Consider the following 27918-nt stretch of genomic DNA (forward strand, 5'->3'; position numbering starts at 1 on the left):
TCTCCCAAAGTAGTGGAATTACAGACGTGAGCCACCGTGCCCGGCCTGCACTCGTTCTTAATCAACAAAAATATATTGGAAGATAATATACACAGTGGTTAAGAGCATGGGACTTGGAAACAAAGAGACATGGGTTCCAATTTTCTTTGACTGCCACTTATTAGCACTTTGGCCAAGCGACTTAATCTACATCTGCAATTCTGTATATGTAAAATGGAAATATTACCACATGTCTTACAATATTCTTGTGAAGAGCAAATGAAATACTAGCCTGTGTGGAGTCCCTTATAGTAAACCATAAATAATAGCTCCTGTACTACTTTTGTTATTTTTCTATTTATCTTATAAATAATAAAAGTATTATTTTATTTCTCTTAGTGCTATTCCTTATAATCATAGGTAGACTATTTATTGCTTGTGTAGAAAATCACCCCACAGCTTAGTGGCTTAAAAGTATGAATATGTATTAGCTCACAGTTTCTGTGGGTTGGGCACTGGAAATTAGCTGGGTGGTTCTGGTTTAAAGTCTCTTTTGGCTGTAGGCAAGATGTTGCTTGGGGATGCTGTCATTCAAAAGCTTGACTGAGGCTGGAAACTTTGCTTCCAAGGTGGAGCACTCACATTACTGTGAACAAGAGACTTCAGATCCTTGAGAAAAGGACATCTCCAAAGGGCTACTTGAGTGGCATCACATGATAACTGATTTTCCCCAGAGCAGGCCATCCAAGAGAGTGAAGCAAGAAGGAAATTGCAGTGCCCTTTATGACTTGGTCTCAGAAGTTACATATGATTATTATTTATTCATTAGCAGTGAGTCACGAAGTCCAGCCCACATTCAAGAAAAGAGGAATTAGGCTCCATCTTTGGGAGAAGTGTCTTTCAAAACATGTTGAATGTAGTGTTCAAAATTACTTGACTTACTGATCTTATGTTTCAGGCAATTTCCTCTGAGTTTTCAAAGGATGAATAAGCAGTTTCCTGCTCCTAATAGATTTTTAATAGATTGTAATTATAGAATTATAAATGCAATAAAGTCTTATCAGTGCTCTGCTAGAAAACTGTCTAAAGCACAGTGATATCTGAAAGATCAAATAGTGTATGAGAAAGCACTATGTAAACTGTAAAGGGCAAAATAAATGTGAGGTATTGAGCTTTAGGGTTTATGTCAACTTGGAGCACAGGTTTTACATAATGCTGTATTAAAAAATCTGACTCTCTAAGCCAGTCCTCTTTGTTAACAATTTGTTTGAACAATGACACACTGCCATGAAGTTTATGTGCATTAGGCCCTGAGTGACCCAAAATCTGTACAGAGCCATTTATGTTTATATATTTATTTTAAATTGACAAGTAATAATTGTATATATTTATGGGATACAATGTGTTTTTTAAAAATTTTCTATTTTTAATTTTTGTGGATATACTATAGATTTATATTTTTATAGGGTACATGAGATATTTTGATATAGGCCTGCAATGTGTAATAATCACATCAAGGTATATGGGTTATCCATCGCCTCAAACATTTATCCTTTTTTATGTTACAAACAATCCAATTATACTATTTTAGTTATCTTCAAATGTACGATAAATTATTTTTTACTATAGTCACCCCCGGTTGTACTATCAAATACTAGATCATATTCATTCTATCTAACTGTATTTTTGTACCCATGAACCCTTCTCTCTCGCACCCTCCCACTACCCTTCCTAGCCTCTGGTAATTCTCATTCAACTCTCTATCTCCATGAGTTCAACTGTTTAAATTTTTAGCTCCCACAAATAAGTGAGAACACGTGAAGAGCGTCTTTCTGTGCCTGGTTTATTTCACTTAACATAATGACTTCCTGTTCCATTCATGCTGTTATGACGGAATATCATTGTTTACATGTACGTACCACGTTTTCTTTATCCTTCATCTGTGGATGGCCACTTAGGTTGCTTCCGAATCTTGGCTATTGTGAATAGCACTGCAGTAAACATAGGAATGCAGATACCTCTTCTATATACTGATTTCCTCTTTTTTAGATATATACCTGGCAGTGAGATTGCTGAATAATTGCTCTATTTTTAGTTTTTTGAGGGTCCTTCAAACAGTTATATCAAACAGGTCTAACTGCTCTATTTTGAGTTTTTTGAGGACCCTTCAAACAGTTCTCCATAGTGTCTGTACTAATTTACATTCTTACCAACAGTGGGGTGGCCTTTTCTCCACTTCCTAATCAGCGTTTGTTATTGCCTATCTTTGAGATACAAGCCATCTTAACTAGGGTGAAACGATATCTTATTGTAGTTTTGATTTGCATTTCTCTGATGAGCAATTATGTTGAGCACCTTTTAGTATGTTTGTTTGCTATTTGTATGTCTGTTTTTGAGAAATGTCTATTCAGATCTTTCACTAAATTTTTAATCAAGTTACTTGATTTTTTTCCTATAGAGTTATTTGAGCCCCTTATATATTCTGGTTATTAATCCCTTGATAGATGGATAGTTCACAAATATTTTCTCCCATTCTATGTGTTGTCTCTTTGTTGATTGTTTCCTTTGCTGTGCAGAAGCTTTTAACTTGATGTGATCCCACTTATCCATTTTTGTTTTAGTGGCCTATACTTGTGAGTTATTTATTACTCAATAAATCTTTGCCAAATCCAATGTTCTGGAGAGCTTCCCCAATGTTTTCTTGTAGTAGCTTCATAGTTTGAGGTCAGATTTAAATCTTTAATCCATTTTGAATTAATTTTTGCATATGACAAGAAGTAGGGGTTTAGTTTCATTCATCTGCATATGGATATCCAGTTTTCCTAGCACCATTTATTGAAGAGACTGTCCTTTCCCCAATTTGTCAAAAGTGAGTTTGCTGTAGATGTGCGAATTTTTTTTCTGGGTTATCTATTTTGTTCTATTGATCCGTGTGTTTGTTTTATGCCAGTTCCATGCTGTTTTGGTTACTATAGCTTTGTAATACAGTTTGAAGTCAAGTAATATAATTCCTGAAGTTTTGTTGTTTTTGCTCAGGACAGCTTAGCCTTTTCTGGGTCATTCGTGTTTTTATATAAATTTTAGGATTGTTTTTTCAACTTCTGTGAAGAATATTATTGGTATCATAGGGCTTGCATTGAATCTATAGATTACTGTAGGCAGTATGAACATTTTAATAATATTCATCCTTCCAATCAATGAATGTGGAATACCTTTCCATTATATTGTGTCATCTTCAATTTTTTTTTTTTTGAGATGAAGTCATACTGTATCACCCAGTCTGGAGTGCAGTGGTGTGATCTCAGCTCATTGCAAACTCCACCTCCTCGATTGTTCAAGTAATTCTCCTGCCTCAGCCTTTCAGGTAGCTGGGATTACAGGTCATCTTCAATTTCTTTCATCAATGTTTTATAGTTTTTATTCTAGAGATCTTTTACTTCCTTAATTCTTAGGTATTTAATTTATGTGTAACTATTGTAAGTGGAATTACTTTTTAAATTTATTTTTCAGGTTGTTTGCTATTGACATGTAGTAATGCTACTGATTTTTGTATGTTGATTTTGTATCTTGCAACTCTATTGAATTCGTTTCTTAGTTCTCATGATTTTTTGGTAGAATCTTTAGGTTCTTCCAAATCAGCAAACAATGACAATGGAATTGGACTTCTTCCTTTCCAATTTGGATGCCCTTTATTTCTTTCTCTTGTCTGATTGCTCTAGTGAGGACTTCCCATACTGACATTGTCCTTGTCTTGGACACTGTCCTTGTCCATGATTCAAAAAGTAAAAAACAATGTCCTTGTCATGTTCCAGATCTTAGAGGAAAGGCTTGCAGTTTTTCCCCTTCAATGATACCAGCAGTACGCCTGTCTTATATGACTTTTATTGTGTTGATGTATGTTATTTTCTATACCTAATTTTTAAAGAGTTTTTATCATGAAGAGATGTTGAATTTTATCAGATGCTTTTTAAATATCAGTTGAAATCATCATATGGTTTTTGTCTTTCATTCTGTTGATATGATGTGTCATATCGATTGATCTGCATATGTTGAACCATTCTCGCATCCTGGGATAAATTCTGCTTGGTCATGATGAATAATATTTTGAATGTGTTATTGAATTCGATTAGCTAGTATTTTGTTGAGGATTTTTACATCAATATTTATCAGGAATATTGGCCTATGGTTTTTGTTTGTTTGTTTGTTTCAATGTGTGTTTGGTTTTGGTATGAAGATAATATTGCCCCCATAGAATGAGTTTGGAAGTATTTCCTACTCTTGTATTTTTCAGGATAGTTAAAGTAGGTTTGGTATTAGTTCTTCTTTTAATGTTTGGTAAAACTCAGCAATGAAACCATTGGGTCCTGGGCTTTTCTTTGCTGGGAGACTTTTTATTATGGCTTTGGTCTTGTTACTTGTTACTGATCTGTTCAAGTTTTGAATTCTTCATGGTTCAACTGTGGTAGAAGGCTATTCATTCATGGTTCAACCATAGTATAAGGCTAGTCATTTCTTCTAGGCTTTCCAATTTATTGGCATATAGTTGCTCATAGTAGCCTCAATAATCCTTTGAATTTCTGTGCTCTCAGTGGTAATGCCTCCTTTTTCATTTCTGATTTATTTGGGTCTCCTCTCTTTTTTCCTTAGTCTGGTAAAGGTTTGTTGGTTTCGTTTATCTTTTCAAAAAATTACCTCTTAATGTGTTGATGTTTTTATTGTTTTCTTCATTTCAATTTCACTTATTTCTGGTTAGATCTTTGTTGGTTATTTTCTTCTAATTTTGAGTTTTGTTTGCTCTTGCTTTTCTGGTTCTTTAAGAAGCACCATCAGGGCTTTTTTGTAAAGTTTTTTTTTAGTTTTTTACTTTTTGGATGTAGGCAATTATAGCTATAAATTTTCCTCTTACTGCTGCTTTCACTGTGTTCCATAGATTTTGGTATGTTGTGTTTCCATTATCACTTGTATAATAAATTATTAAATTTCCTTCTTAGTTTCTTCATTGACCCACTGGTCATTCAGGGGCATATCGTTTAATTTCCATGTGTTTGCATAGTTTCCAAAATTCCTTCTGTTATTGATTTCTAGTTTTATTCCATTATGATCAGAGAAGAAACTTAACATAATTTCATTTTTAAAAAATTCATTAACACTTGTTTTGTGGCCTAACATATTGTTTATACTTGAGAATGATCCATGTACTTAGGAGAAAAATGTATATTCCGCAGTTGTTGGATGAAATGTTCTATAAATATCTACTAGGTGTAGCACAGGTTAAGACCAATGTTGGTTTGCTAATTTTCTGTCTGGATAATTTGTCCAATAATGAAGGTAGAATATTGAAGTCTCTAGCTAATATTGTATTGTGGTCTATCTCTCTTTTTAGCTCGAATAACTTTTGCTTATATATCTGAGTGGTCCAATGTTGGGATCATATATAATTGTTATATCTTCATGCTAAATTGACCCCCTTTTATCTTATATAATGACCTTTTTTGTCTCTTTTGTAGTTTTTGTCTTGAAATATATTTTGTCTCACATAAGTATAGCTACTCTTTTTTTGTTGTTTTTTTGAGACAGAGTCTCGCCCTGTCACGCAGGCTGGAGTGCAATGGTGCAATCTCAGTTCACTGTAACCTTTGCCTCCCAGATTCAAGCAATTCTCCTGTGTCAGCCTCCTGAGTAGCTGGGATTACAGGCGCGCGCCACCACGCCTGGCTAATTTTTTATCTCTTTAGTGGAGACAGGGTTTCACCACGTTGCCCAGATTGGTCTCCAACTCTTGACCTTGTGATCCACCCACCTCAGCCTCCCAAAGTGCTGGGATTACAGGTGTGAGCCACTGCACCCGGCCTTTTATTTATTTATTTTTTGTTTCTATTTACATGGAATATCTTTTTGCATCCCTTTATGTCTATGTGTATCTTTTTAGGTGAAGTGTATTTCTTGTGGGAAATAGATTGTTGGGTCTGTGGTTTTATTAATCATTCAGTGACTCAGTCTCTTTTGATTATCAAGTTTAGTTTATTTACATTCAATGTTATTATTGATAAGTACAGACTTAACTTCTGTCATTTTGTTTTTTGTATTCTGGTTGTTTTGTGGTCTTCTCCTTCTGGTCTTCCTTTTAGTGAAGGTGATTTTCTTTGGTGATATGTTTTTATTTCTTGCTTTTTATTTTTTGTGTATGTGTTGTGTGTTTTTTTACTTGAGGTTACCATGAGGCTTTCCAATAATATCTTATAACCCAATATTTTAAACTGATGACAACTTAACACTGATTGCATAAGCAAACAAATAAGCAAAAAGAAAACTAATAAAACTAACTTTGTTTCTATTTATATTGTATGGTACTGTCTATGTCTTGTAAAGTTGTCATAGTTATTATTTTTTATTGGTTTATCTTTTAGTCTTTCTGCTCAAGATTGAGTAGTTTATACATCATAATCACAGTGTTATAATATTCTGTGCTTTTCTAGGTATTTATAATTACTAGTAAATTTTGTACCTTCGGTGATTTCTTAAAGCTTATTAACCAACCTTCCTTTCTTTCTTTCTTTCTTTCTTTTTTCTTTTTTTTTTGAGATGGAGTCTTGTTCTATCACCCAGGCTGGAGTGCAGTATCTCGGTTCACTGTAACCTCCCCTTCCCGGGTTTAAGCGATCCTCCCACCTCAGCCTTCCAAGTAGCTGCTGTGAAAGGATATCTTGGGGCCCTCAAATCACTAAACTAAAGGAAAAAGTCAAGCTGGGAACTGCTTAGGGTATACCTGCTTCCCATGCTACTCAAAGGCACCCCTCTGCTCACTGAGATAAATTCATATCTGATTGCCTCCTTTGGAGAGGCTAATCAGAAACTCAAAAGAATGCAACCATTTGTCTCTTATCTACCTATTACCTGGAAGCCTCCCCACTTTAAGCTGTCCCCTCTTTCCAGACCCAACCAATATTCATCTTACATGTGTTGATTGATTCTTGTATCTCCCTGAAATGTAAAAAACCAAGCTGTGCTCTGACCACTTTGGGCTTTGGGCACACATTGTCAGGACCTCCTGAGGCTGTTATGGGTCTGTCCCCTCAACTTTGGCAAAATGAACTTCCTAAGTTAACTGAGATCTGTCTCAGATTTTCTGGGTTCACACTAGGATTACAGCCATGTGTCACCACTCCAGGCTGTTTTTTTGTTTGTTTGTTTTGTTCCCCCGCCCCTACCCCCTCCGCCGCCGCCAGTAGGTATTGGTTTTTGCTATGTTGGCCAAGCTGGTCTCGAACTCTTGGCTTCAAGTGATCTGCCCACCTTGGCCTCCCAAAGTGCTAGGATTACAGGCATGTGCCACCGTGCCCAGGCTATTTTCTTTCTGATTGTAGAACTCCCTTTAGCGTTTCTTAGAGGACAGGTCTGGTGTTGAAATCCCTTAATTTCTATGTGGTAAAGTTTTTATTTCTTCTTAATGTCTGAAAGGTATTTTCACTGGATATGCTATTCTAGGATAAAAGTTATTTTCCTTCAGCATGATAAATATGTCATGTCACTGTCTCCTGGACTGTAAGTTTTACACTGAAAAGTCTGCTGCCAAATGTATTGGAGCTCCCTTGTATGTTATTTCTTTTCTCTTGCTGCTTTTAAGATCTTTTTTTTATCCTTGACCTTCGGATGTTTGATTATTAAATGTCTTGAGGTAGTCTTATTGGGCTAAATCTGCTTGGTATTCTAGAACCTTGTACTGGGTATTGATATCTTTCTCTGGGTTTGAGAAGTTCTCTGTTATCTCTTTCAATAAACTTTATACTCCTATCTGTCTCTCTACCTCCTTTTGAAGGTGAGTAACTCTTAGATTTGCCCTTCTGAGGCTATTTTCTAGATCTTGTAGGCATGCTTCATTCTTTTTTATTCTTTTGTCACTTTTGACTGTGTATTTTTAAATACCCTGTCTTAAAGCTTACTTATTCTTTCTTCTGCTTGATCATTTCGCTGGTAAGAGACCCTTGCATTCTTTAGTATGTCAATTACATTTTTTTAACTCCAGAATTCTACTAGACTCTTTATTTCAATCTCTTTGTTAAATTTATCTGATGAGATTTCAAATTCTTTCTTTGTGTTATCTTGATTTCATTGAGTTTCCTCAAAAGAGCTATTTTGAATCATCTATCCAAAAGACCACATATCTGTCTCTCCAGGGTTGGTCCCTGGGGCGTTAATTGATTTGGTGAAATCATATTTTCCTGCATTGTCTTGATGCTAGTCAATGTTTGTTAGTATCTGGGCATTGAAGAGTTACGCATTTATTGTATTCTTCACAGTCTGGATTTGTTTATGCCCATCCTTCCTGGGAAGGCTTTTAAGGTATCCAAAGGGTAATCTAAGTTTTCAGTGACTACAGCCATATCTTCATTGGGGGCAACCCAATCCCAGTAACGCTGTAGCTCTTGTAAGCTTGTAGAGAGATCACCTTTGTGGTCTTGGTTAAGATCTGGAAGAATTCTCTGGATTACAAGGCAGAGCCTCTTATTCTCTTCCCTTTCTCTCAAAGAAAGTCTCTCTGTGCTGAGCTGCCTGGAGCTGGGGGTGGGGTAACACAAGTACTCTGGTGGCCACCAGCACTAGGACTGTACTGGGTCACACTTGAAGCCAGCACAGCACCAGGTCTTGCCCAAGGCCCATAATAACTACTACCTGGCTACCGCCTAGGTTCACCAAAGGTCCTAGGGCTGTACAATCAGCAGGTGGTGAAGCCAGATAGGCTTGTGCCCTTCCCTTCAGGGCAGCAAGTTCTCCTAGGCCCTGAGCATATCCAGAGATTCTATCCAGGAGACAGGGCCTAGAGTCGGAAACCTTAGAAATCTACATGGTGCTTTACTCTACTGCAGCCAAGCCTGCACCCAAGCCACACAGCCATGTTCTTCCCACTCTTCCCACCAGTTTCCACAAGAAGAGGAGTCTCTTGCCATGGCTACCACCACTTTAGGCTTGTAGTGAGTACTGCCTAGCTACCACCAATATTCACTAAGGCCCAAGGGCTCTTCAGTCAGCTTATGTTCAATGCTGCCACGCCTGTGACTCCCCCTTCAGGGCAGTGGGCTCTCTTCTGACCCAGGACAGGTCTAGAAATGCTCAGCCCAAATGCCCATCAATGACAGACTGGATAAAGAAAATGTGGCACATATACACCATAGAATACTATGCAGCCATAAAAAAGGATGAGTTTGACTGGGCATGGTGGCTCACGCCTGTAATCCCAGCACTTTGGGAGGCCGAGGCGGGTGGATCACGAGGTCAAGAGATCGAGACCATCCTGGTCAACATGGTGAAACCCCGTCTCTACTAAAAATACAAAAAATTAGCTGGGCATGGTGGCACGTGCCTGTAATCCCAGCTACTCAGGAGGCTGACGCAGGAGAACTGCTTGAACCCAGGAGGCGGAGGTTGTGGTGAGCCGAGATCACACCATTGCACTCCAGCCTGGGTAACAAGAGCGAAACTCCGTCTCAAAAAAAAAAAAAAAAAAAAAGGATGAGTTCATGTCTTTTGCAGGGACATGGATGAAGCTGGAAACCATCATTCTCAGCAAACTGATACAAGAACAGAAAACCAAATACCACATGTTCTCACTCATAAGTGGGTATTGAACAATAAGAACACATGGATACAGGCAGGAGAACATCACACATCGGGGCTTGCTGGGGGATGAGGGGGCTAGGGGAGGGATAGCAGGGGGTGGGAGATTGGGGAGGGATAACATTAGGAGAAATACCTAATGTAGATGACAGTGGGGATGGATGTAGTAAACCACCATGGCATGTGTATACCTATGGAACAATCCTGCATGAACTGCACATGTATCCCAGAACTTTAAAGAAAAAAAAAAAAAGAAAGAAAGAAATGCTGTCCAGGAGCCCAGTTCTGGAATTGGGGACCTTAAGAGTCTGCTTGGTGCGCTACCCTACTTCGAACTAGCTGGTACCTCAGCTGCAATACAAACGCTCCTTACTCTTCCCTCTCCTTTTCTCAAGCAGGAGTCCCTCCTTGTAACTACCACAACTGGAAATGTGCTGGGTCACACCTGAAGCCAACACATCCCTGACTCCTCCAAGGCCCATGGCGCATACTGCCTGGGTATTTCTCCTGATTATTCATGGCCCAAGGGCTCTTCAGTCAGCAGGTGATGAATCCTGCCAGGATTGGGTTCTTCCCTTCAAGGCAGAAGTCCCCTTCTGGTCCAGATGTGTCTAGAAATGTCATTCAGGAGCTAGGGGCTGGAATGGGGGCCTCAGGACTCTGCCTGATGCCATATCCTACTGTGGCTGAGCCGGTATCCAAGCTACAAGACAAAGTCATCTTTACTCTTCCCTCTCCTTTCCTCAAGCAAAGGCAAGAAGTTTCTCTTGAAACTCAGCTGTGCTGCCTAGGGTTTGCAGAGGCATGACACAAGCATTCCCTTGGCTGCCCTGGCTGGTCTCTCACTAGGTCAATTGCCCCCAAAGTCCACTGGCTCCAAGTCCAGCAAAGCACCAGGACTTGCCCAGGAATTACAGTCCTTGTGGCCTAGATTGCCTTTTAAGTTTATCTGGAAACCTAGAACACTTTAGGCCTACAGTGGTGGGACTTGCCAGAATTCAGGTTCTGACCACTGGTATGGCATCAACTGTAGGCATCAGCTGAGTTCTTCCTGGTGTTGCTTTCTGCTGTGACAGGGCAGCACAGAGTTTTAACGCAAAGTCCCACAATCCCTGCACTTTTCCTCTAACAAGCACACAGATTGTCTCTCCACACCACACAGCCACTGCCAAGGGATGCCAGAGGGGTGGCATCAGCAATTCAAGACTGTTCTTCCAGTGCCTCTTTCAGTGACATAAAGTTAAAAACAGAGACTGTGATCACTCACTGTGATGGCTAATATTGAGTGTCAACTTGATTGGGCTGAAGGATGCAAAATACTGTTCCTGGGTATGTCTGTGAGGGTGTTGCCAAAGCAGATTAACATTTGAGTCAGGGACTGGGAGAGACAGACCCACCTTCAATCTGAGTGGGCACCATCTAATCAGCTGCCAGCATGGCAAGAATAAAAGCAGGCAGGAGAACATGGAAGGACTTGATGTGCTCAATCTTCTCCCTTCATCTTTCTGTGCTGGATGCTTCCACCCCTCAAACATCCAACTCCAAGTTCCTCAGGTTTCAGACTCTTAGACTTCCATTAGTGATTTGCCAGGGGCCCTTGGGCCTTCAGCCACATCCTGAAGGCTGCACTGGCAGCTTCCCTACTTTTGAAGTTTGGGGACTTGGACTGGCTTCTTTGCTAATCAGCTTGCAGATGGCCTATTGCAGGACTTCACCTTGTGACTGTGTGAGTCAATACTCCTTAATAAACTCCCCTTCATATGTACGTCTACCTTATTAGTTCTGTCCCTCTAGAGAAACCCTAATACACTCACCAAATTTTTGGTTCTTATGAAGGTGTTTCTTTATATGGACAGTTCAATTTGTTGTTTCTGGAGAGAGGACCATAAATGAAGCCTTCTATTTGGCCATCTTTGCTCTACCTCTGAATGAGTACTGTAATGTTTATATATATATATATAATATATATATATAAACATATATATATAAACATATATATTATATATATATATTATATATATATATATAAACATTACAGTACTCATTCAGAGGTAGAGCAAAGATGGCCAAATAGAAGGCTTCATTTATGTGTGTATATATATATATATATATATATATACACACACACACACACATACATCCACACATATTATGGATATCAAGAAAATTAATATATTTATCAGTTTACATATTTTATTTTTGTAGTGACAAAATTTAAAATATGCTGTAACAATTTTTAAATATTCATCACATTAACTATAGGTACCTTGCTGTGCAATAGATTTTGAAAAATTTTTCCCTTCATCTATCTAAAACTTTGTACTATATCATCAAAGTCTTTCCATTCCCTAGCCCCTCTACCCTCTACCCCCCAGTCTCTGGTATCCACCACTCTATTCTCTACCTCTGTAATTTGATTTTTTAGATTTCACATAAAAGTGAGATCATGGAGTATTTATCTTTCTGTCCCTGTTTTTTTTTTTTTTTTTTTTTCAATTAGCATCATGTTCTCCAGGTTCAACTATGTTGCCACAAATAATAGAATTTCCTCCTTTTTTAAGCTAAACAGTATTCTATTGTATATATATGCACGTCACATTTTTCTTATTCATCTATTGATGGACCCTTAGGTTGATTTCATATCTTGGCTATTGTAAATAATTCTGCAATGAACATAGGGGTGAAGATATCTCTTTAACATACTAAATGCCCAGAAGTGGGATTGCTGGACCATATGATAATTCTCTTTTTAGCTTTTTGAAGAACCTCCATACAGTTCTCCATAATGGATGTACTAATGTAAACTCTCACCAACAATGTGCAAGCGTTCTGTTAGTTCCACATCCTCACCAACACTTCTCTTTCGTCTTTTTGATAATTGCCATTCTAACAGATATGATGTAATATCTCATTGTGATTTTAATTTGCATTCTCTGATTACTGATGTTGACACTTCTTTTTCCCATAAACCTCTTGGCCATTTGTATATCTTCTTTTGAGAAGTATCTATTGAAGTCTTTTGTCCATTTTTAAATCAGGTTGTTTTCTTGCTGTTGAGTTTTTCAAGTTCCTTATATATTTTAGATATTAACCCCATATTAGATGTGTCATTTGCAAATATCTTCTCTCATTCTGTAAGTTGTCTCTTCACACTGTTAATTGTTTCTTTTGCTGTGTAGAAACTTTTTCGTTTGACGTAATCTCATTTGTCTATTTTTGCTTTTGTTGTCTGTGCTTTAAGGATCATATCCCCAAAATTATTACATATATACATCTATGAATGTCAAGAAGCTTTTCCCTATGTTTTCTTCTAGTACTCTTATAGTTTCAGGTCTTACATTTAAGTCATTAATATATTTTGAGTTGATTTTTGTATAAGAGGTAAGATAAGCATCCAACTTTATTCTTCTGTATGTGGGTATCTAGTTTTTATTGAAAAATACCTAGTTATAATTTCATTTTATATCTGGTATTTATTGAAGAGACTGTTTTTCTCCCCATTATGTGTTCTTGGCACATGTATAGAAAATCAATTGACCACAGATACATGAATATATTTCTGGACTCTCTATCCTGTTTCATTGGCCAAAGTGTCTGTTTTTATGCCAGTGCCATGCTGATATGGTTTGGCTGTGTCCCCACTCAAATTTTATCTTGAATTTTTATCCCCATGTGTCATGAGGAACCCAGTGGAAGGTAATTGAATCATGGGGGCAGTTTCCCCCATGCTGTTCTCATGACAGTGACTTCTCACAGGATCTGATGGTTTTATAAGTGTCTGGCATTTCCCCTGCTTGCACTTCTCTCTCCTGCTGCCATGTGAAGAAGGACATGTTTACTTCCCCTTCTGGTATAATTGTAAACTTCCTGAGACCTTCCCAGCCATGCAGAACTGTGAGTCAACTAAACCTCCTTCCTTTATAAATTACCCAGTCTTGGGTATTTCCTCATAGCAGTGTAAAAATGAACTAATACAGTAAGTGGGTACTGAGGTAGTGGGGTGATGCTATCAAAGATACCTGAAAATGTGGAAGCAACTTTGGAACTAGGTAACGGGCAGAGATTGGAAGAGTTTGGAGGGCTCAAAAACAGACAGGAAAATGTGGGAAAGTTTGAAACTTCCTAGATACTTGAAGGGCTTAGAAGACAGGAAGATATGAGGAAGTTTGGAACTTTCTAGAGACTTGTTGAATGGTTTCAATCACTATGCTGATATTGATATGAACAATGAAGTCCAGGTGGTCTCAGATGAGATGAGGAACTTCTTGGGAAATGGAGCAAAAGTGTCTCTTGCTATGCTTTAGCAGAGACTGGTGGCATTTTGCCCCTACCCTAGAGATCTGTGGAACTTTGAACTTGAGAGAGATGATTTAGGGTATCGGCAGAAGAAATTTCTAAGTGACAAAGCACTCAAGAGGTTGCAAAGCATAAAAGTCTGGAAAATATGCAGCCCAATGATGTGGTAGAAAAGAAAAACCCATTTTCTGTGAAGAAATTCAAGCCTGTCCCAGAAATTTGCATAATTAATGAGGAGTTGAATCTTAATCACCAACACAATGGGGAAAATATCTCCAGGGCATTTCAGAGATCTTTATGGCAGCCCCTCTTATCACAGGCCTGGAAGTCTAGAAGGAAAACATAGTTTCATAGGCTGGGCCCAGGTCCCCACTGCTCTGTGCAACCTTGGGACATGGTGCCCTGCATCCCAGCTGCTTCAGCTTTAGCCATGGCTAAAAGGGACATAGGTACAGCTCAGGCCATTGCTTTGGAGGGTGCAAGCCCCAAGCCTTCTATGTGGTGGCAGCTTCTATGTGGTGTTGAGCCGGCAGGTGCACAGAAATCAAGAACTGAGGCTTGGGAACCTCAGCCTAGATTTCAGAGGATGTGTGGAAACACCTGGATGTCCAGGCAGAATTTTGCTGCAGGGGTGGAGCTCTCATGGAGAACCTCTGCTAGGGCAGTGTGAAAGGGAAATGTGGGGTTGGAGCCTCCACACAGAATCCACTGGGGCACTGCCTTCTAGAATGGTAGATCTGCCAATAGCTTGCACTGTCCGCCAGGAAAAGCCTTAGACACTCAATGCCAACCCATGAGAGCATCTGAGAGGGGGCTGTACCCTGAGAAACCACAGGAGAAGAGCTTCCCAAGGCCATGGGAGCCTACCTCTTGCATCAGTGTGGCCTAGATGTGAGACATGGAGTCAAAGAATATCATTCTGGAACTTTAAGGCTTAATAACTGCCCTATTGGATTTTGGACTTGCATGGGGCCTATAGCCCCTTTGTTTTGGCCAATTTCTCCCATTTGGAGTGGGTGTATTTACCCAGTGTCTATATTTCCGTTGAATCTACAAAGTAACTAACTTGCTTTTGATTTTACAAGTCTATAGGCAGAACAGACTTGCTTGTCTCAGAAAAACTTTGAACTTGGACTTTTGGATTAATGCTGAGATGAGTTAAGAATTTGGAGGACTGTTGGGAAGGCACAATTTTGTTTCGAAATGTGAGAACATGAGATTTGGGAGGGGCCAGTTATGGCATGATATAGTCTGGCTATGTCCCCACCCAAATCTCATCTTGAATTGTAATCCCCACATATTGTGGAAGAGATCCAACGGGAGGTAATTGGATCATGGGGGCAGTTTCCACCATGCCATTTTCAGGATAGTGCGTTCTTATGAAATATGATGGCTTTATAAGTGTCTGGCATTTCTCTTGCTGGCACTTCTCTCTCCTACTGCCATGTGAAGGACATATTTACTTCCCCCTCCACCATGATTATAAGTTTTGTGAGATCTCCCCAGGCATGCAGAACTGTGAGTCACTTCTAAATTATAAATTATCCAGTTTTGGGTATTCCTTCATAGCAGCATGCAAATGAACTAACGCCCATGCTATTTTGGTGACTATAGCTTTGTAGCATAATTTGAAGTCAGGTAGTGTGATGCCCCCAGCTTTGTTCATTTTGCTTAATTACTTTGGCTTAGGGTCTTTTGTGTTTCCATATAAATTTTAAGATTCTTTTTTCTATTTATATGAAAAATGCCATTGATACTTTGATAGGGATTGCATTGTACCTCTAGATCACTTGGTTAATATGAAAATTTTAACAATATTAGTTCTTCCAATTCATAAACATGGCATAACTTTTTCCTTATATCTTCTTTATTTTATTTCATTAATGTTTTATAGTTTTTAGCATACAGATCTTTCACTGCCTTGGATATGTTTATTTCTAAGTATTTTTTATGCTATTGTAAATGAAACTGTTTTCTTAAATTTTTTCAGGTAGTTCATTGTTAGTGTATAAAAACACTACTGATATGTGTGTATTAATTTTCTATCCTGCGACCTCACTGAATTTGCTTACTAGTTCCAACAGTTTTTTTGGTGGAGTGTTTAGGGTTTTCTATATATAAAATTATGTTGCTAACAACACAATTTTCACTTCTTCCTTTTTTACTTGGATGCCTTTTACTTCTCTCTCCCTCTCTCTCTTTTTTTTTTGTGCCTAATTCCTCTGGTTAGGACTTCACCAGTATTATATGTTGAAAAGAAGTGACACTGGGCATCCGTGTCTTGTTCCTGGTATTAGAGAAAAAGCTTTACACTTTTTAACCACTGAGTATGATGTTAGTTGTGAGTTTGTCATATATGGCCCTTATCGTGTTAAGCTGAATTACATTACTTCTATGCCTAATTTGTTGAGAATTTTTATCATGAAAAGATGTTGAATTTTGTCCAGGATTTTTTCTACATCTATTAAGATGATCATATGATTTTGTTTTTCATTCTGTTAATGTGGTGTAGCACATTTATTGACTTGCGTAAGATGAACCATTCTTGCATCCCAGGGATAAATCCCACTTGATCATGGTGAATGCTCCTTTTAATGAATTTAATGAATTTAGTTTGCTAGTATTTTGTTGAGGATTTTTGCATCTATGTTCATCATAGATATTGGCCTGTAACTTCCTTTTCTTGTAGTGTCCTTATCTAAACCTTTTATGTTTTTACTGCCTTTCCAATGCTTACTTGTAATCTGGATCACCCGAAAGACTGAGCAGCTGGTGGGCTTCTAGATAGAACCAAAAATGAAAGCTGGGTTCAGCCTGAGCTCAGATATGAAAAGAGGGTGGTAGAAAATCACCACTCTTCTTCTCATTCTATTTAAAAAGCTGTGGGCTCAAACACATTCTCATGCCAAACTGCAAGTTATTTTAACTCTAGAAAATTAAATATTATGAATCAAATTGTATCAGTGATGACAAAACATCTGGCTATGGTTTGATTCCTTTAAGACTGGCACCTAATTGTCTGAAAATTTTCAAAGATACTTGGATGCATCAAGTATTTTCCCTACACCTTCAGAAATATCCATGGTTCTCTAAGTCTCTATAAATTTCTTCCTTGCTCCCCCTACATCATTATGTTCATCCTGCCTCTTTACCACTGTTTCCCTGTCTATTTTCTCTCTTACTGGATTGTTAGGGAATATTGGAGGAAGAGCGAAACAAAAGGGTTATAAGAAGTATGGTATAGGGATTGTGTATTTCTTATAGTTGTGTAGTTTTGGAGAACATTGGACTTCTCAGTGGAAAAACAAGACCTAAACTCCATGCTTCTTAACTTTTTGGGGTAGGTCACAGAATTCCTTGAAAATTAAAGAAAGATTTAAACTCATTACCCAGAAATCTATGTAGCTGCTAGCTTGCCCAATTCGCATTAAACAATTCCTGAAGCCCTTCCTGGGAGGAGAAAGCTCAGCCTTCTGTAGTGCTGGCTTGCCTGTGAGGAGGAACTCACAGTGGGTATTAACTAGGACTCTCTGAGGCAGGGGTAGTTTTCTGTCCTGGAGCCCTGGCCCTGTAAGGCACATATCAGAACACTGAAGCTAAATAATGCATAATGAAAAAGACACAACTTCCGCTCTCCCCATTGTATCCACCCCCTGTACAAGGAATCCGCTTCTAGTAGTATAGGGGAATGGTTTTAGATAGATGATATCAGAGCTGAAAACACAAATGTACTTAACCTTAATTACCACACTTGATTACACCTTCCCCTTCTCAGCATTAACTCCAGTAGGTCCTTAGCCATGCCAGGGTGACTAAACTCCCAACCAAAAAAAAAAAAAAAAAAATCCATGTTTTCCAAATAGCACTAGCAACTGTGCCTTATGTTATGAGCATACCCAAGAGCTTAATAAGACTACATTCTATTGTGCCTGTAATTACACTAAGGGGAGAGTTTATTGTCTTCAAGCCTAGCTGTGTTCTCAGTTTGTTTTTACAAGAAAATCTCGTTAAGAAAGAGCTGAGAAAATTTTCCTTTAGGCTCTAAAATAAGCCAGCCCTGTTCGTTTACTTTGGGGGCATTTTTATTAGTTATCTCTTTAAAGTGCCTTAGAGAGAAATAAGACTTGAGCTTGGTTATCTCACTAAACCTCGGACAGAGAGAATGAAGCCCGAGGTGTTCTGACCACCGATGTGCAAGCTCTGGTCAGAAATTGTACATTCCAGTTATAATCCAGATTGCCTTCAAGCTTAATTGGAAAGTTCTCAATGTCCTTTCCTCAGATGTGGTAGGGCTTGAGTCGCTGATAGGATTAATGTGGTCCCCTGACACCAACCTCGTAAAGCATCTTGCTATAATGAGTGTGTGACACTTGTAGTCACAGCACAAAGTGGTAGGTTCCACAAGTGATTAAGGGACTGTCTTTCTTTCTGATTTTTTTTTCTATTTCTTCTTCTAAAGACATTTATCTGACAACATTAGAGGATTGAAGGTTTGGAACTTTTTTTCTGTGGCAGCTGGCATTTTTTAGAGGGGTGGGAAGAGACAGGAGCCATGAAGTTGACCTTTACTGAAGGCCTTCTCTGTACCATGGTCTCCTTCAGTCCTCACAATGAGCCTGTGATAGAGGTAGGGTTCTTCTTGGTAGGATATTAGAAATGGGGACCCAGCTTGGAAGTCGAGCTAATCTTTAATGTGCTCTGAGCCTTGGTTTCCTCCTTCCTTCCTTAGGTGGTTGCTGTCATAACTGACTAGGACCGTGTGTGGAGCCACCTAGCCAAGTGCTAGACATATGTCAAGATCTATGAAGGGTCTGAGATTTTACTCTGCCTGCAGGCTAACAAGTCAGCCTGCCATTACTGGATGCTGGCAGAAGACATGATGCTCTTGGGTTGGAATTGAAAAACTTTATTACACAGTGTGAGCTTCAGCTATGGATCAGTTCCCCTTTCACTCAAAGTCCCACAGGAGTGATGTGGATGGTTCTGATGGGTTTGCATCACAGCAGAGAACTCTCAGGTTAGGGAACCCCAATCTTTTGCCTAGTGTTGGACAGTTCCTTCTGCTCTTATTTTTTGTATTATTATATTACAGATTTTTTATATTATAAAAAAGAAGCCTGAATCTTTTACAATGGGTTGCAAACAAGCTTACCCCCTTTTCCACTGGGAGATAGTGTCTCTATCTTCCAGAGCTGTTTGCTATACAAACATCCGTGACAAACTGGTTTATAACAAAGGCTGCCAGAATCTTTGCTAGCAAAATGTGTAGGAATGCAAGAGACTTGCAAGAGAATTATCTCCCCTACATATTTCTTTATTCAATGGTTATTTATTGAGTACTTACTGTATACCATACATCACACTAGGTGCTAGGGATTCTTCAGTAGACAGAATACTCAAGTTCCTACCCTTGTAGAGTGTTTGTCATGACACAATATTCTGAATGACATCTACAGATTCATGCCCCAATATAAAGAGGGGCTCTGGCTGGCAGGCCAGTTCTCAGCTGCCTCTTCAGAGAGTACACATTTGCCCTCCAAGATAAGGAAGATATTGTTTGTTCTCTTTTCCTCCAAGTGGCAGGTGGGGAGGATGCTGGATGTATACTGGCAAAGGAAAGGACTCTATCCTAAACTCCATGATCTTTTATCAGACTGGCTGAATGACTTTCCAAATTATAGGGTAAACGCACCTGACATAGTAACTTAACCATGTCCATGGAATGACCCTGTATGGCAATACAGGCAATACAGTACTTATGGGAATAGTGGGACAGAATATTTAAAATTGAGACCTCATGAGAAATTTCAGTACATTGTTCCTATACACACAGTAGGTGATCAATCAGGGTCTGAGCATTTGTTGTTTGGCCGATTTGATCCTTAATTAATTTTGAATGGAAAAGCCCTAGACTCTATAAAGACATGTAGGTAAACTCATCTTTTAGGTCATGTTTTAGCACGGCAGAAAGAAACCTGCAGCCCTGGAACCATGGAGACTGGGCAGGCACGTTGGTTCTGCCTTTCCCTGCTTGTGTGGCCTTGTTTATAGTGCTCTATCTCTCCAACCTCTGTATTCAGAGCACCTCTCCTTGTACAACAGGACCAGAAAGTCCCAGGTAGTACTGGTTGTGTGGATTCAACAATTCATATTCTCACCTTCCTGATGAGCCGATTCTAAATCCAGGGTCAGAGGCCTCTTGAGCACGAGTGGTCATCAGACAGGTGTGCAGAGGGGCATTGAGGGCCAAAGGCTGCTGAGAGACAAGAGGAAAGAGGGAGACTCTGGGTGCCCCCAGAGCTGGTTGCTAGCGGCCCAGGAATTGCCTAAGGAGCCATAGATGCCCATTCTGCAAGCGCCCCAACATAAATATGACCCCAAAAATAGATTCTGTAGGAACCCATTCAGATCGATCACTTTTATTCAAAGATGCAGAGTAACATGTAGGGGTTAAGAGTGTGGGCTCTCCTTTAAATTACCCAAGTTTGACTTTTAGCTTTAACAATAAGCAACTGTGTGACTTTGGACCAAGGTGTCTAATCTTTCAGAGTGGTTTCTCAGCTGTGAAGTGGGGATGATAATATAATCTCTTAAGGAAGAACGAAAGTCATCTCTTGCAGGCATGTAGCACGTGTCTGTTTCATAGCAGCTTCTCAGGAGTTGTACTGCTTCTTCTTTGTTTATGTTGATTTCCTAATAGAAATTACACATTGAACTGAAAACACCAAGCTAGTCATCTCCTAGCAAAATAATAGTAATAACCACAATTGGCTCATTTTCTTTGAGGCTATTTCTGGAAAGATTCCATTGCCTTCCAGCATCACTCTGCACAGGCTGTACCAGGCTCAGGCTGAAAAGCAAATATTGCTTATGTTCCTTTCTTTGTTCTGCTTCTGGTATTCTCATTAAGTGTATTTACAACGTTTGTAGTTGTCTTACCATTCTGGACTATTCTATTTTTATAAATCTTTTTTCTGTTTATGTTTTGGTTTCAGAAGTTTCTAGTGTCATAGCCTCAAGCTCAGAGGTTCCTTCCTCAGCTGTGTCCAGTCTACTAATGAATCTATGAAAGGGAGTCTTCATTTCTTTTGGTGTCTTGATATCCAACATTTTAAAAATTCTTTTTTAGAATTTCAGTTTCTTTGCTTTACATTATTCATCTGTTCTTGCATATTGTCTACTTTTTAAAGCTGTTATATTAATCATAGTTTAAAAAAATTCATTGTCTGATAATTCCTGCATCAAGGCCATCTTTGACTCTGGTTTGATGCATGTTTAGTCTTTTCAAACTGTGTTTTTTGCCTTTTAGTGTGCCTTGTAATTTTTTGTTGAAAGGTAGACATGATGCATTGGGTAAAAGGAACTGTGATAGACAGGCCTTTAGTTAATATGGTGGTGAGGTATGGGAGACGGGAAAGTGTTCTGTAGTCCTGTGACTACTGAGAACTGATTAGGTCTCAGTTGTTTTTGAGCCTGTGCACCTGGACTGTAAACTTCACTAGTGCTTCTCAATCGTACTTCCCCCTTAGGTGGGGCAGAATGGCTACAGGGGGCTGGAGTTGGGTATTTCCCTTCCCCCAGGTAGATTAGGCTCTGATAAAAGCCCCTCAGGTTAGGCTCTGGTAAGTTAATTCTCAAAAGGGTAGGCCCTATTAAGAACAGAATGGTTTGGTGTATTTCAAAATGGATTCTTTTCCCTTCCCCTTGCCAAAAGCACAGGGTGATTTTTCTCCAGTATTCACTGTGTGGACCTGATAGAGACCCTGGAGAAAATAAAACGTAAAAATGTCTACCTCCACACTCTACTCCCCTCCATGAGCAAGTTCTCCTGGAGTTTTTAACTGTCAGATTTTTCCACAGTGAGCCTCTAGCAGTTTGTCAATTAGAGTTTATGTTTTCTTACCCCAGGAGTGGTTCCTGCAGAAGTTTCTGCTTGTGGGTTTTTGCTCTGGAAAGCTGTGATTCTCTGTATTCACCTGACTCTCCCATTTTTGGAGCAGCATTTAGCACTGTGACCTCAATTCTCTGACAAATATAAGAGGAGCTGTTGACTTTCTGGTTCGTTCAGCTTCTTCCCTGTTTTTCTGTTTTATTTTTTAATTCCATATTTTCTTTGTTCTAAGGTAAAGGAAGCACCTGATGAGGCTGAAATGGTGTTCAGAGCGCATTGCAGAGCAACAGTGGCCTTTCAGGCAAGTGGAGACTCCTGGCGGGAGCAGAAGGAGAAGCGAGCAGCCATGATGGTGGGAATTCTGATTGGTGTGTTTGTGCTGTGCTGGATCCCCTTCTTCCTGACGGAGCTCATCAGTCCACTCTGTGCCTGCAGCCTGCCCCCCATCTGGAAAAGCATATTTCTGTGGCTTGGCTACTCCAATTCTTTCTTCAACCCCCTGATTTACACAGCTTTTAACAAGAACTACAACAATGCCTTCAAGAGCCTCTTTAACAAGCAGAGATGAAGACAGGGGTTAGAGAGACATGGGTAGAGTTGTAAGGAGGAAGGAAATTTGGACTTTTTCATCAGTGATCTGAGATCCTTCCCTCCACAGCTGAGTGCTAATGCTGTCTGGAAAGTTAGTTATATCATTGGGCCTGGAGTGTAGCAGCAGCAGAGCCAAGGCTCTCAAGAAAGACAGCATAGGTCTGGCAGGGGTTGTAACTAACTATGCCTTCTTCCCATGTGCATGGCAGACGCTGCCAGTCGGTCATGGCTTGTCTCCCCACTGAGCAACAACTCCGTCTCAGAACCCTTTCCAGGACAGCACTCTAGGCAGCTGCTGTTGATTGCTTAAAACGGATGCAAGAGTTGAAGCTGATTTGCTTTTCCTTTCTTAATAGTATATTCCTCAGAGGGGGTTTCTCAGCACTCAAGAGACTGCCTTCTCTGTGAAAAGAGCCCTGTCTACATCTTTCATCAACCTTACTTATCTTCCCCAGCCTCTTATGCTTCCCCAATAGGATAGTGTATCCCAATTTGTGAGAAGATGAGGAGGCCTTCATCAGTGAAAGATGCTTCTGGATATTCAGGTTGCTCTGTAAGCCAATTAAATTGGCATTTCTGGGAGGTGCAACCCCAGGCAACAGTGTTTTTTAGAGCTTGTCAGGCAATTCATTTCTAGCTCAGAATCATTCTTGTGGTGTACACACAGGCATATGACACCGAGATGGGAAAAATGATGCCCATTGTAGGACTCAAAACCAACAATCCTTCACCCCCACCCAAAACTGCCATAGTGACTTGTAGCCTTCCAGAAAATGTTAAATGTGGCCCAGATGTACAGGAAGCCAAAGGCATGGACTACATCTTCTTGGCCATAGTCTACCTGAATTTGGAGGCAGAATAGCTGTCTATTGCTTTTTAATTTGCACAAAAGGTTCTGCTCCACCATTGGCTCATTTGATAACTGAGTTATATAGACATTCTTCACACTTATACTAAAAAGTACCAGTATTTTAAGGTTTATCAGAGAATACAGGTCCACAGTTCCTTTTCCAAAGCCTTTGGGACCAGATGTGTTTCAGAATCCAGAATTATTTTGGGGATTTTAGAAAGGCATATATATATATATATATATATACACACACACTATATACACACACACATATATAGTGTGTGTATATCTATATACACACATTATATATGCCTTTCTAAATTTTAAAAAAAATTAACTATAAGACAATTAAAAAAATTCCCTCAGACATGTCTGAAGAAACACGGCCATATTTAAAGGAAAAAAAGTAGCATAATTTGTGCATTACACATGACCAAATTAATAAAACTCTTCCATTAGCCACACCATCCTACAAGCCTGGAACTTTGTGAATTTAAATTGTGACAGCTTAGTGATACCTTAGAAAATAAATCCACACAGGGAAGAGATGTAGAAGGTACATCTCTTCCCTGTGTGGATTTATTTTCTAAGGTATCATTTCTAGAGATGTATCTTCTAGTCTATAAGTTAGAAAACACCCCTGACTGGGCCTAGGACAGCAGCGTGTCATCAATACCTGAATATTTCCACAGTAAGATGTGTGAATATATACCTTGTAAGAAAAGGACTAGAAATAGCCTCGTATTAGTGCAGGTCATTTAAGTCATTTGAGTCAGATCATTTGTATTGTAAAATGAGTTACAAGCACTTGTTTTCTCAACTCTGTATTTTTGCAATTGTGGATCATGGACCAGTATAACCTCAAGCCATATACAGTTCTAGCTCTGATAGGTGCCAATCCTGTTAAAAGGAGGAGTTCTGAAGAGAGTCTGGGAAGAATACATAGTCCATACATTCCATTGTTGCTAGAGATTGGGACATGATGAAGGTAATTAGTGTGGCACCCTATACACCCTTCTTGGAGTTGTGTTTTAGAATTCTGTTCTTTTTCATTAGGAGATACAGGAAACATTCTTTTAAAGCCCATCAATGCATCTCAATAAGGATGTATTTAATCATCCTATTACATTCTTTGTGAAGGTGTGTTTTCTTTTCATGATAATGAGAATTATTAATTGACTGTGTTTCCATTTTCATTTTGATGAGGAAGCACAGAACCAAATTCCTTTACTCTGGAATTTATATAAAACCCAGTAACCAACTTATTTGTTTATAATGTTTCCAGCCAGTCTATAATTCCAATTTTAGATTTCCCTATCCCAGCATTTTATGGTCAGTTTTTAGTTTACTGTCATTCTGCTTGTTTCCTACAAGCCACCTCACATCCTGTGAATTAAGGCAGGGAAGAAAGTAATAAGCAGGTGACTGACAATCTGGAGGTGGTGAAACAGGTAGGTATATAGTTACCAGTCAAATGATATACTCAGTTATCCATCATTATTTTTTAAGGGCCAGAGCTCAAGCTTGGGTCTACTGAAGATTTTCCCTTGTTGAGTGAAATATAATAGGGGGTATGAATAATCTCTCCATCTCTCCCTTCATAAAATGCACATTCTGGAATAAATTTTAAAAGTAGTGTTTGATGATTGAGCACCAGTCATACACAGCTGTTGTACTGGATTTTATATACAAATGATCACTTACTACTGCATTCACTCTATAAGGTAAATATAGTCCTCACTTTACTACACTCTAAGAGGGTGAATAGCTTGCCCATGGTCACACAGTGAGTACACAGCCGACAGGTACTTGGACTCACGTCTGCCTGTATCCAAACATGAGAAAGATGAAAGGAACCTAACAGAAACCTGACTAGACTCCATGTTTCAACTGTGGCTTGCATTTTGCAGCAGGAGATCTGCGTGAACCTTTGCAGAATGCACCTGATATAGTGGATCCTCTTGCATTATTCTAGTTGGATTCCAGGAATAAGGTTTCAAGGAGAGTCGGGGTATGGTTGGGTAGACATCTGTAGAATTTTTTGGTTTATTCTTGTATGGGATAGTGTGCTTTTATTATTGTGTTTATTCGGCAAGGGCTTTGACTTAACATCCTATCATTATGGAAGCATCCAGGCAGAAGGAGTCACATTTACGTCTTGATTTCCTTAAAAGAAAACTATTTGCTTGCTAATTTGGTGGCAACTTCTGTTGGACGTTTTGGACTTCAAACTTTTCCCTAGTCAGTAAAGCCTTATTCAACTGCTCACTATAACTAAAATGTTGAATTCCTGAAACGGATCAGTTGATGATTGACTTTATGTAAGGATGCACTTATGATTCCTTTTAATTCAGCGTAAACAAAATGGAATTCTATTGACAAAAACGTATCTGATTTCCAACTAACATTCTCAGAACATCCTTGGTGAGTGTAATGTCTCTGTTCTGCCTCCATCCCTTTGCCTATAGAACATGACTAAGACGGAATTGGGAGGCTGTTGGAGGAATTCATCTCTTCCTTGAGTGGATTTATTTTCTAAGATATCACTAAGGTGTCACAATTTAATTTCGCAAAATTCCAGGCCTGTAGGATGGATGTGGCCAATGGAAGAGTTTTATTTCATTAATTTGGTAATGTATAACGCATGAATTATGCTACTTTTCTTCCTTTAAGTACGGCCATCTTTCTTTGAGCACGTCTGAGGGAATTTTTAAATTTTTTTTTTTTTTATTTTTTGGAGATGGAGTCTCCCTCTGTTGCCCAGGCTGGAGTGCAGTGGCATGATCTCAGTTCACTACAACCTCTGCCTCCCTAGTTCAAGTGATTGTTCTGCCTCACTCTCCCGAGTAGCTGAGACTACAGGTGCATGCCACTATGCCCGGCTAATTTTTTATTTATTTTTATTTTTATTTATTTATTTTTTTGAGACAGAGTTTTCGCTCTTGTTACCCAGGCTGGAGTGCAATGGCACGATCTCGGCTCACCGCAACCTCCGCCTCCTGGATTCAGGCAATTCTCCTGCCTCAGCCTCCTGAGTAGCTGGGATTACAGGCACGCGCCACCATGCCCAGCTAATTTTTTGTATTTTTAGTAGAGACGGGGTTTCACCGTGTTGACCAGGATGGTCTCGATCTCTTGACCTCGTGATCCACCCGCCTCGGCCTCCCAAAGTGCTGGGATTACAGGCGTGAGCCATCGCGCCCGGCCTAATTTTTTATTTTTAGTAGAGATGGGGTTTCACCATATTGGCCAAGTTGGTTTCGAACTCCTGACCTCGTGATCCACCTGCCTTGGCCTCCCAAAATGTTGGGATTACAGGTGTGAGCCACTGCGCTCAGGCTTTTTTTTTTTTTTTTTTTTTTTTTTAATTTTTAAAACTCTTTTTGTATAGAGACACAGTCTTCCTATGTTGCCCAGGCTGGTCTTGAACTCCTGGCCTCAAGCAATCCTCCACTTTGGCTTCCCAAAGTGCTGAGATTACAGGCATGAGCTACCATGACCAGCCTTGTCTGAGGGAATTTGGATTCTTATGATAATGGCTGTGCTCTGTGAGTGTCTATTCCACATGCAGTTCGCATCCTGAGAAGGCTGCTCTTCTGGCCCCTCACCTGGGTGGTGTCCAGAGGTATCTTTTGAACTCCAGGTCGTAACCTAGCATGAAACCAATTTGGTAGTTGGCTCAATCAGCTACGTTCTCAATAGTCATGTGCAATTACTATGAAGTCTTGGTGGTATATAGCAAGTCTTTATTTCTTGCTTATACGCCTGACTTGGCTGGGATTTCACTGATCTAGGCGGGGCTCTTCTGGGCTTGGCTTCAAGCTGCAGGTTGCGTCTAGGCTGCCCTGTTTGTCCTTCATCCTGTCCTTGGGCCAACAGACTATGTTCTTCTCAAGAGAGAAGGGCAAGAAGGTAAACCCAACCATTCAAGCATACTTTCAAAACGTGTATCAAGTAAGCTGACAACCCATAGGACAAGCAAATGCCCAAAGTCAAGGGGAAGTACATTCCACCTGCCATGACAAGGCATCTGCTATGGCGGGATGATGGAAAGCAGCACTTCAATGCTCAGCATTTTTGAAACAGGAGAAAAATCAGAGTGTAGTATTAAAAGGGTAAGTATTATCTCGTAAAACTTTTGTTTCAGTTATATTTTAATCTGGATTATTTCAGGGGTCTCTTAACTGGACTCCCTTTTTTTTGCCCTGGCTTCCCCATAGTCAACACAGCCTCCAGTGGGATCCCTTTTTTTTTTTTCTTTTGAGACAGTCTCACTCTGTTGCCCAGGCTGGAGTGTAGTGGTGTGATCATGGCTCCCTGCAGCCTCAACTTTCCAGGCTCAAGCCATCCTCCCACCTCTGCCTCCCAGCTAGCTTAAACTACAGGTGTGCTCCATCATGCTTAGCTATTTTTTTTGTATTTTTAGTAAAGACGGGGCTTCACCATATTGCCCAGGCTGTCTTGAGCTCCTGGGCTCAAGTGATCTGCCCTCCTCAGCCTCCCAAAATGCTGGAATTACAGACATAAGCCACTGCACCCAGTGTAGGGATGCCTATTAAAATGAACCCAGATCACATTACTTTCCTTCTCAAAACCCTCTAGTGGCTCCCCACGCAGGTCCCTTTCATGTTCCTCAAACTAACCTGCTGGGTATGCTCCTACCTTAGGGCCTTTATACTTGCTGTCCCCACTGCCTGGA

General features: G+C 39.7%; 1 protein-coding gene across 1 annotated transcript in view; it reads left to right on the forward strand.

The window, feature by feature from the left end:
- LOC105728134 (5-hydroxytryptamine receptor 5B) overlaps nucleotides 1-22674 on the forward strand; it is a 28099-nt gene extending 5425 nt beyond the window's left edge. Inside the window, exon 2 of the mRNA XM_012468401.2 lies at nucleotides 22011-22674. Within this exon, the coding sequence (XP_012323824.2) occupies nucleotides 22011-22346 (336 nt within the window). The 3' untranslated portion in view covers nucleotides 22347-22674. The remainder of the gene's footprint in view (nucleotides 1-22010) is intronic.
- Nucleotides 22675-27918: the final 5244 nt, after the last annotated feature.

Source organism: Aotus nancymaae, unplaced genomic scaffold, assembly GCF_030222135.1.
Source record: "Aotus nancymaae isolate 86718 unplaced genomic scaffold, 86718_ANA_hifiasm-v0.15.2.pri h1tg000029l, whole genome shotgun sequence".
NCBI classification, from domain to species: Eukaryota; Metazoa; Chordata; class Mammalia; order Primates; family Aotidae; genus Aotus; species Aotus nancymaae.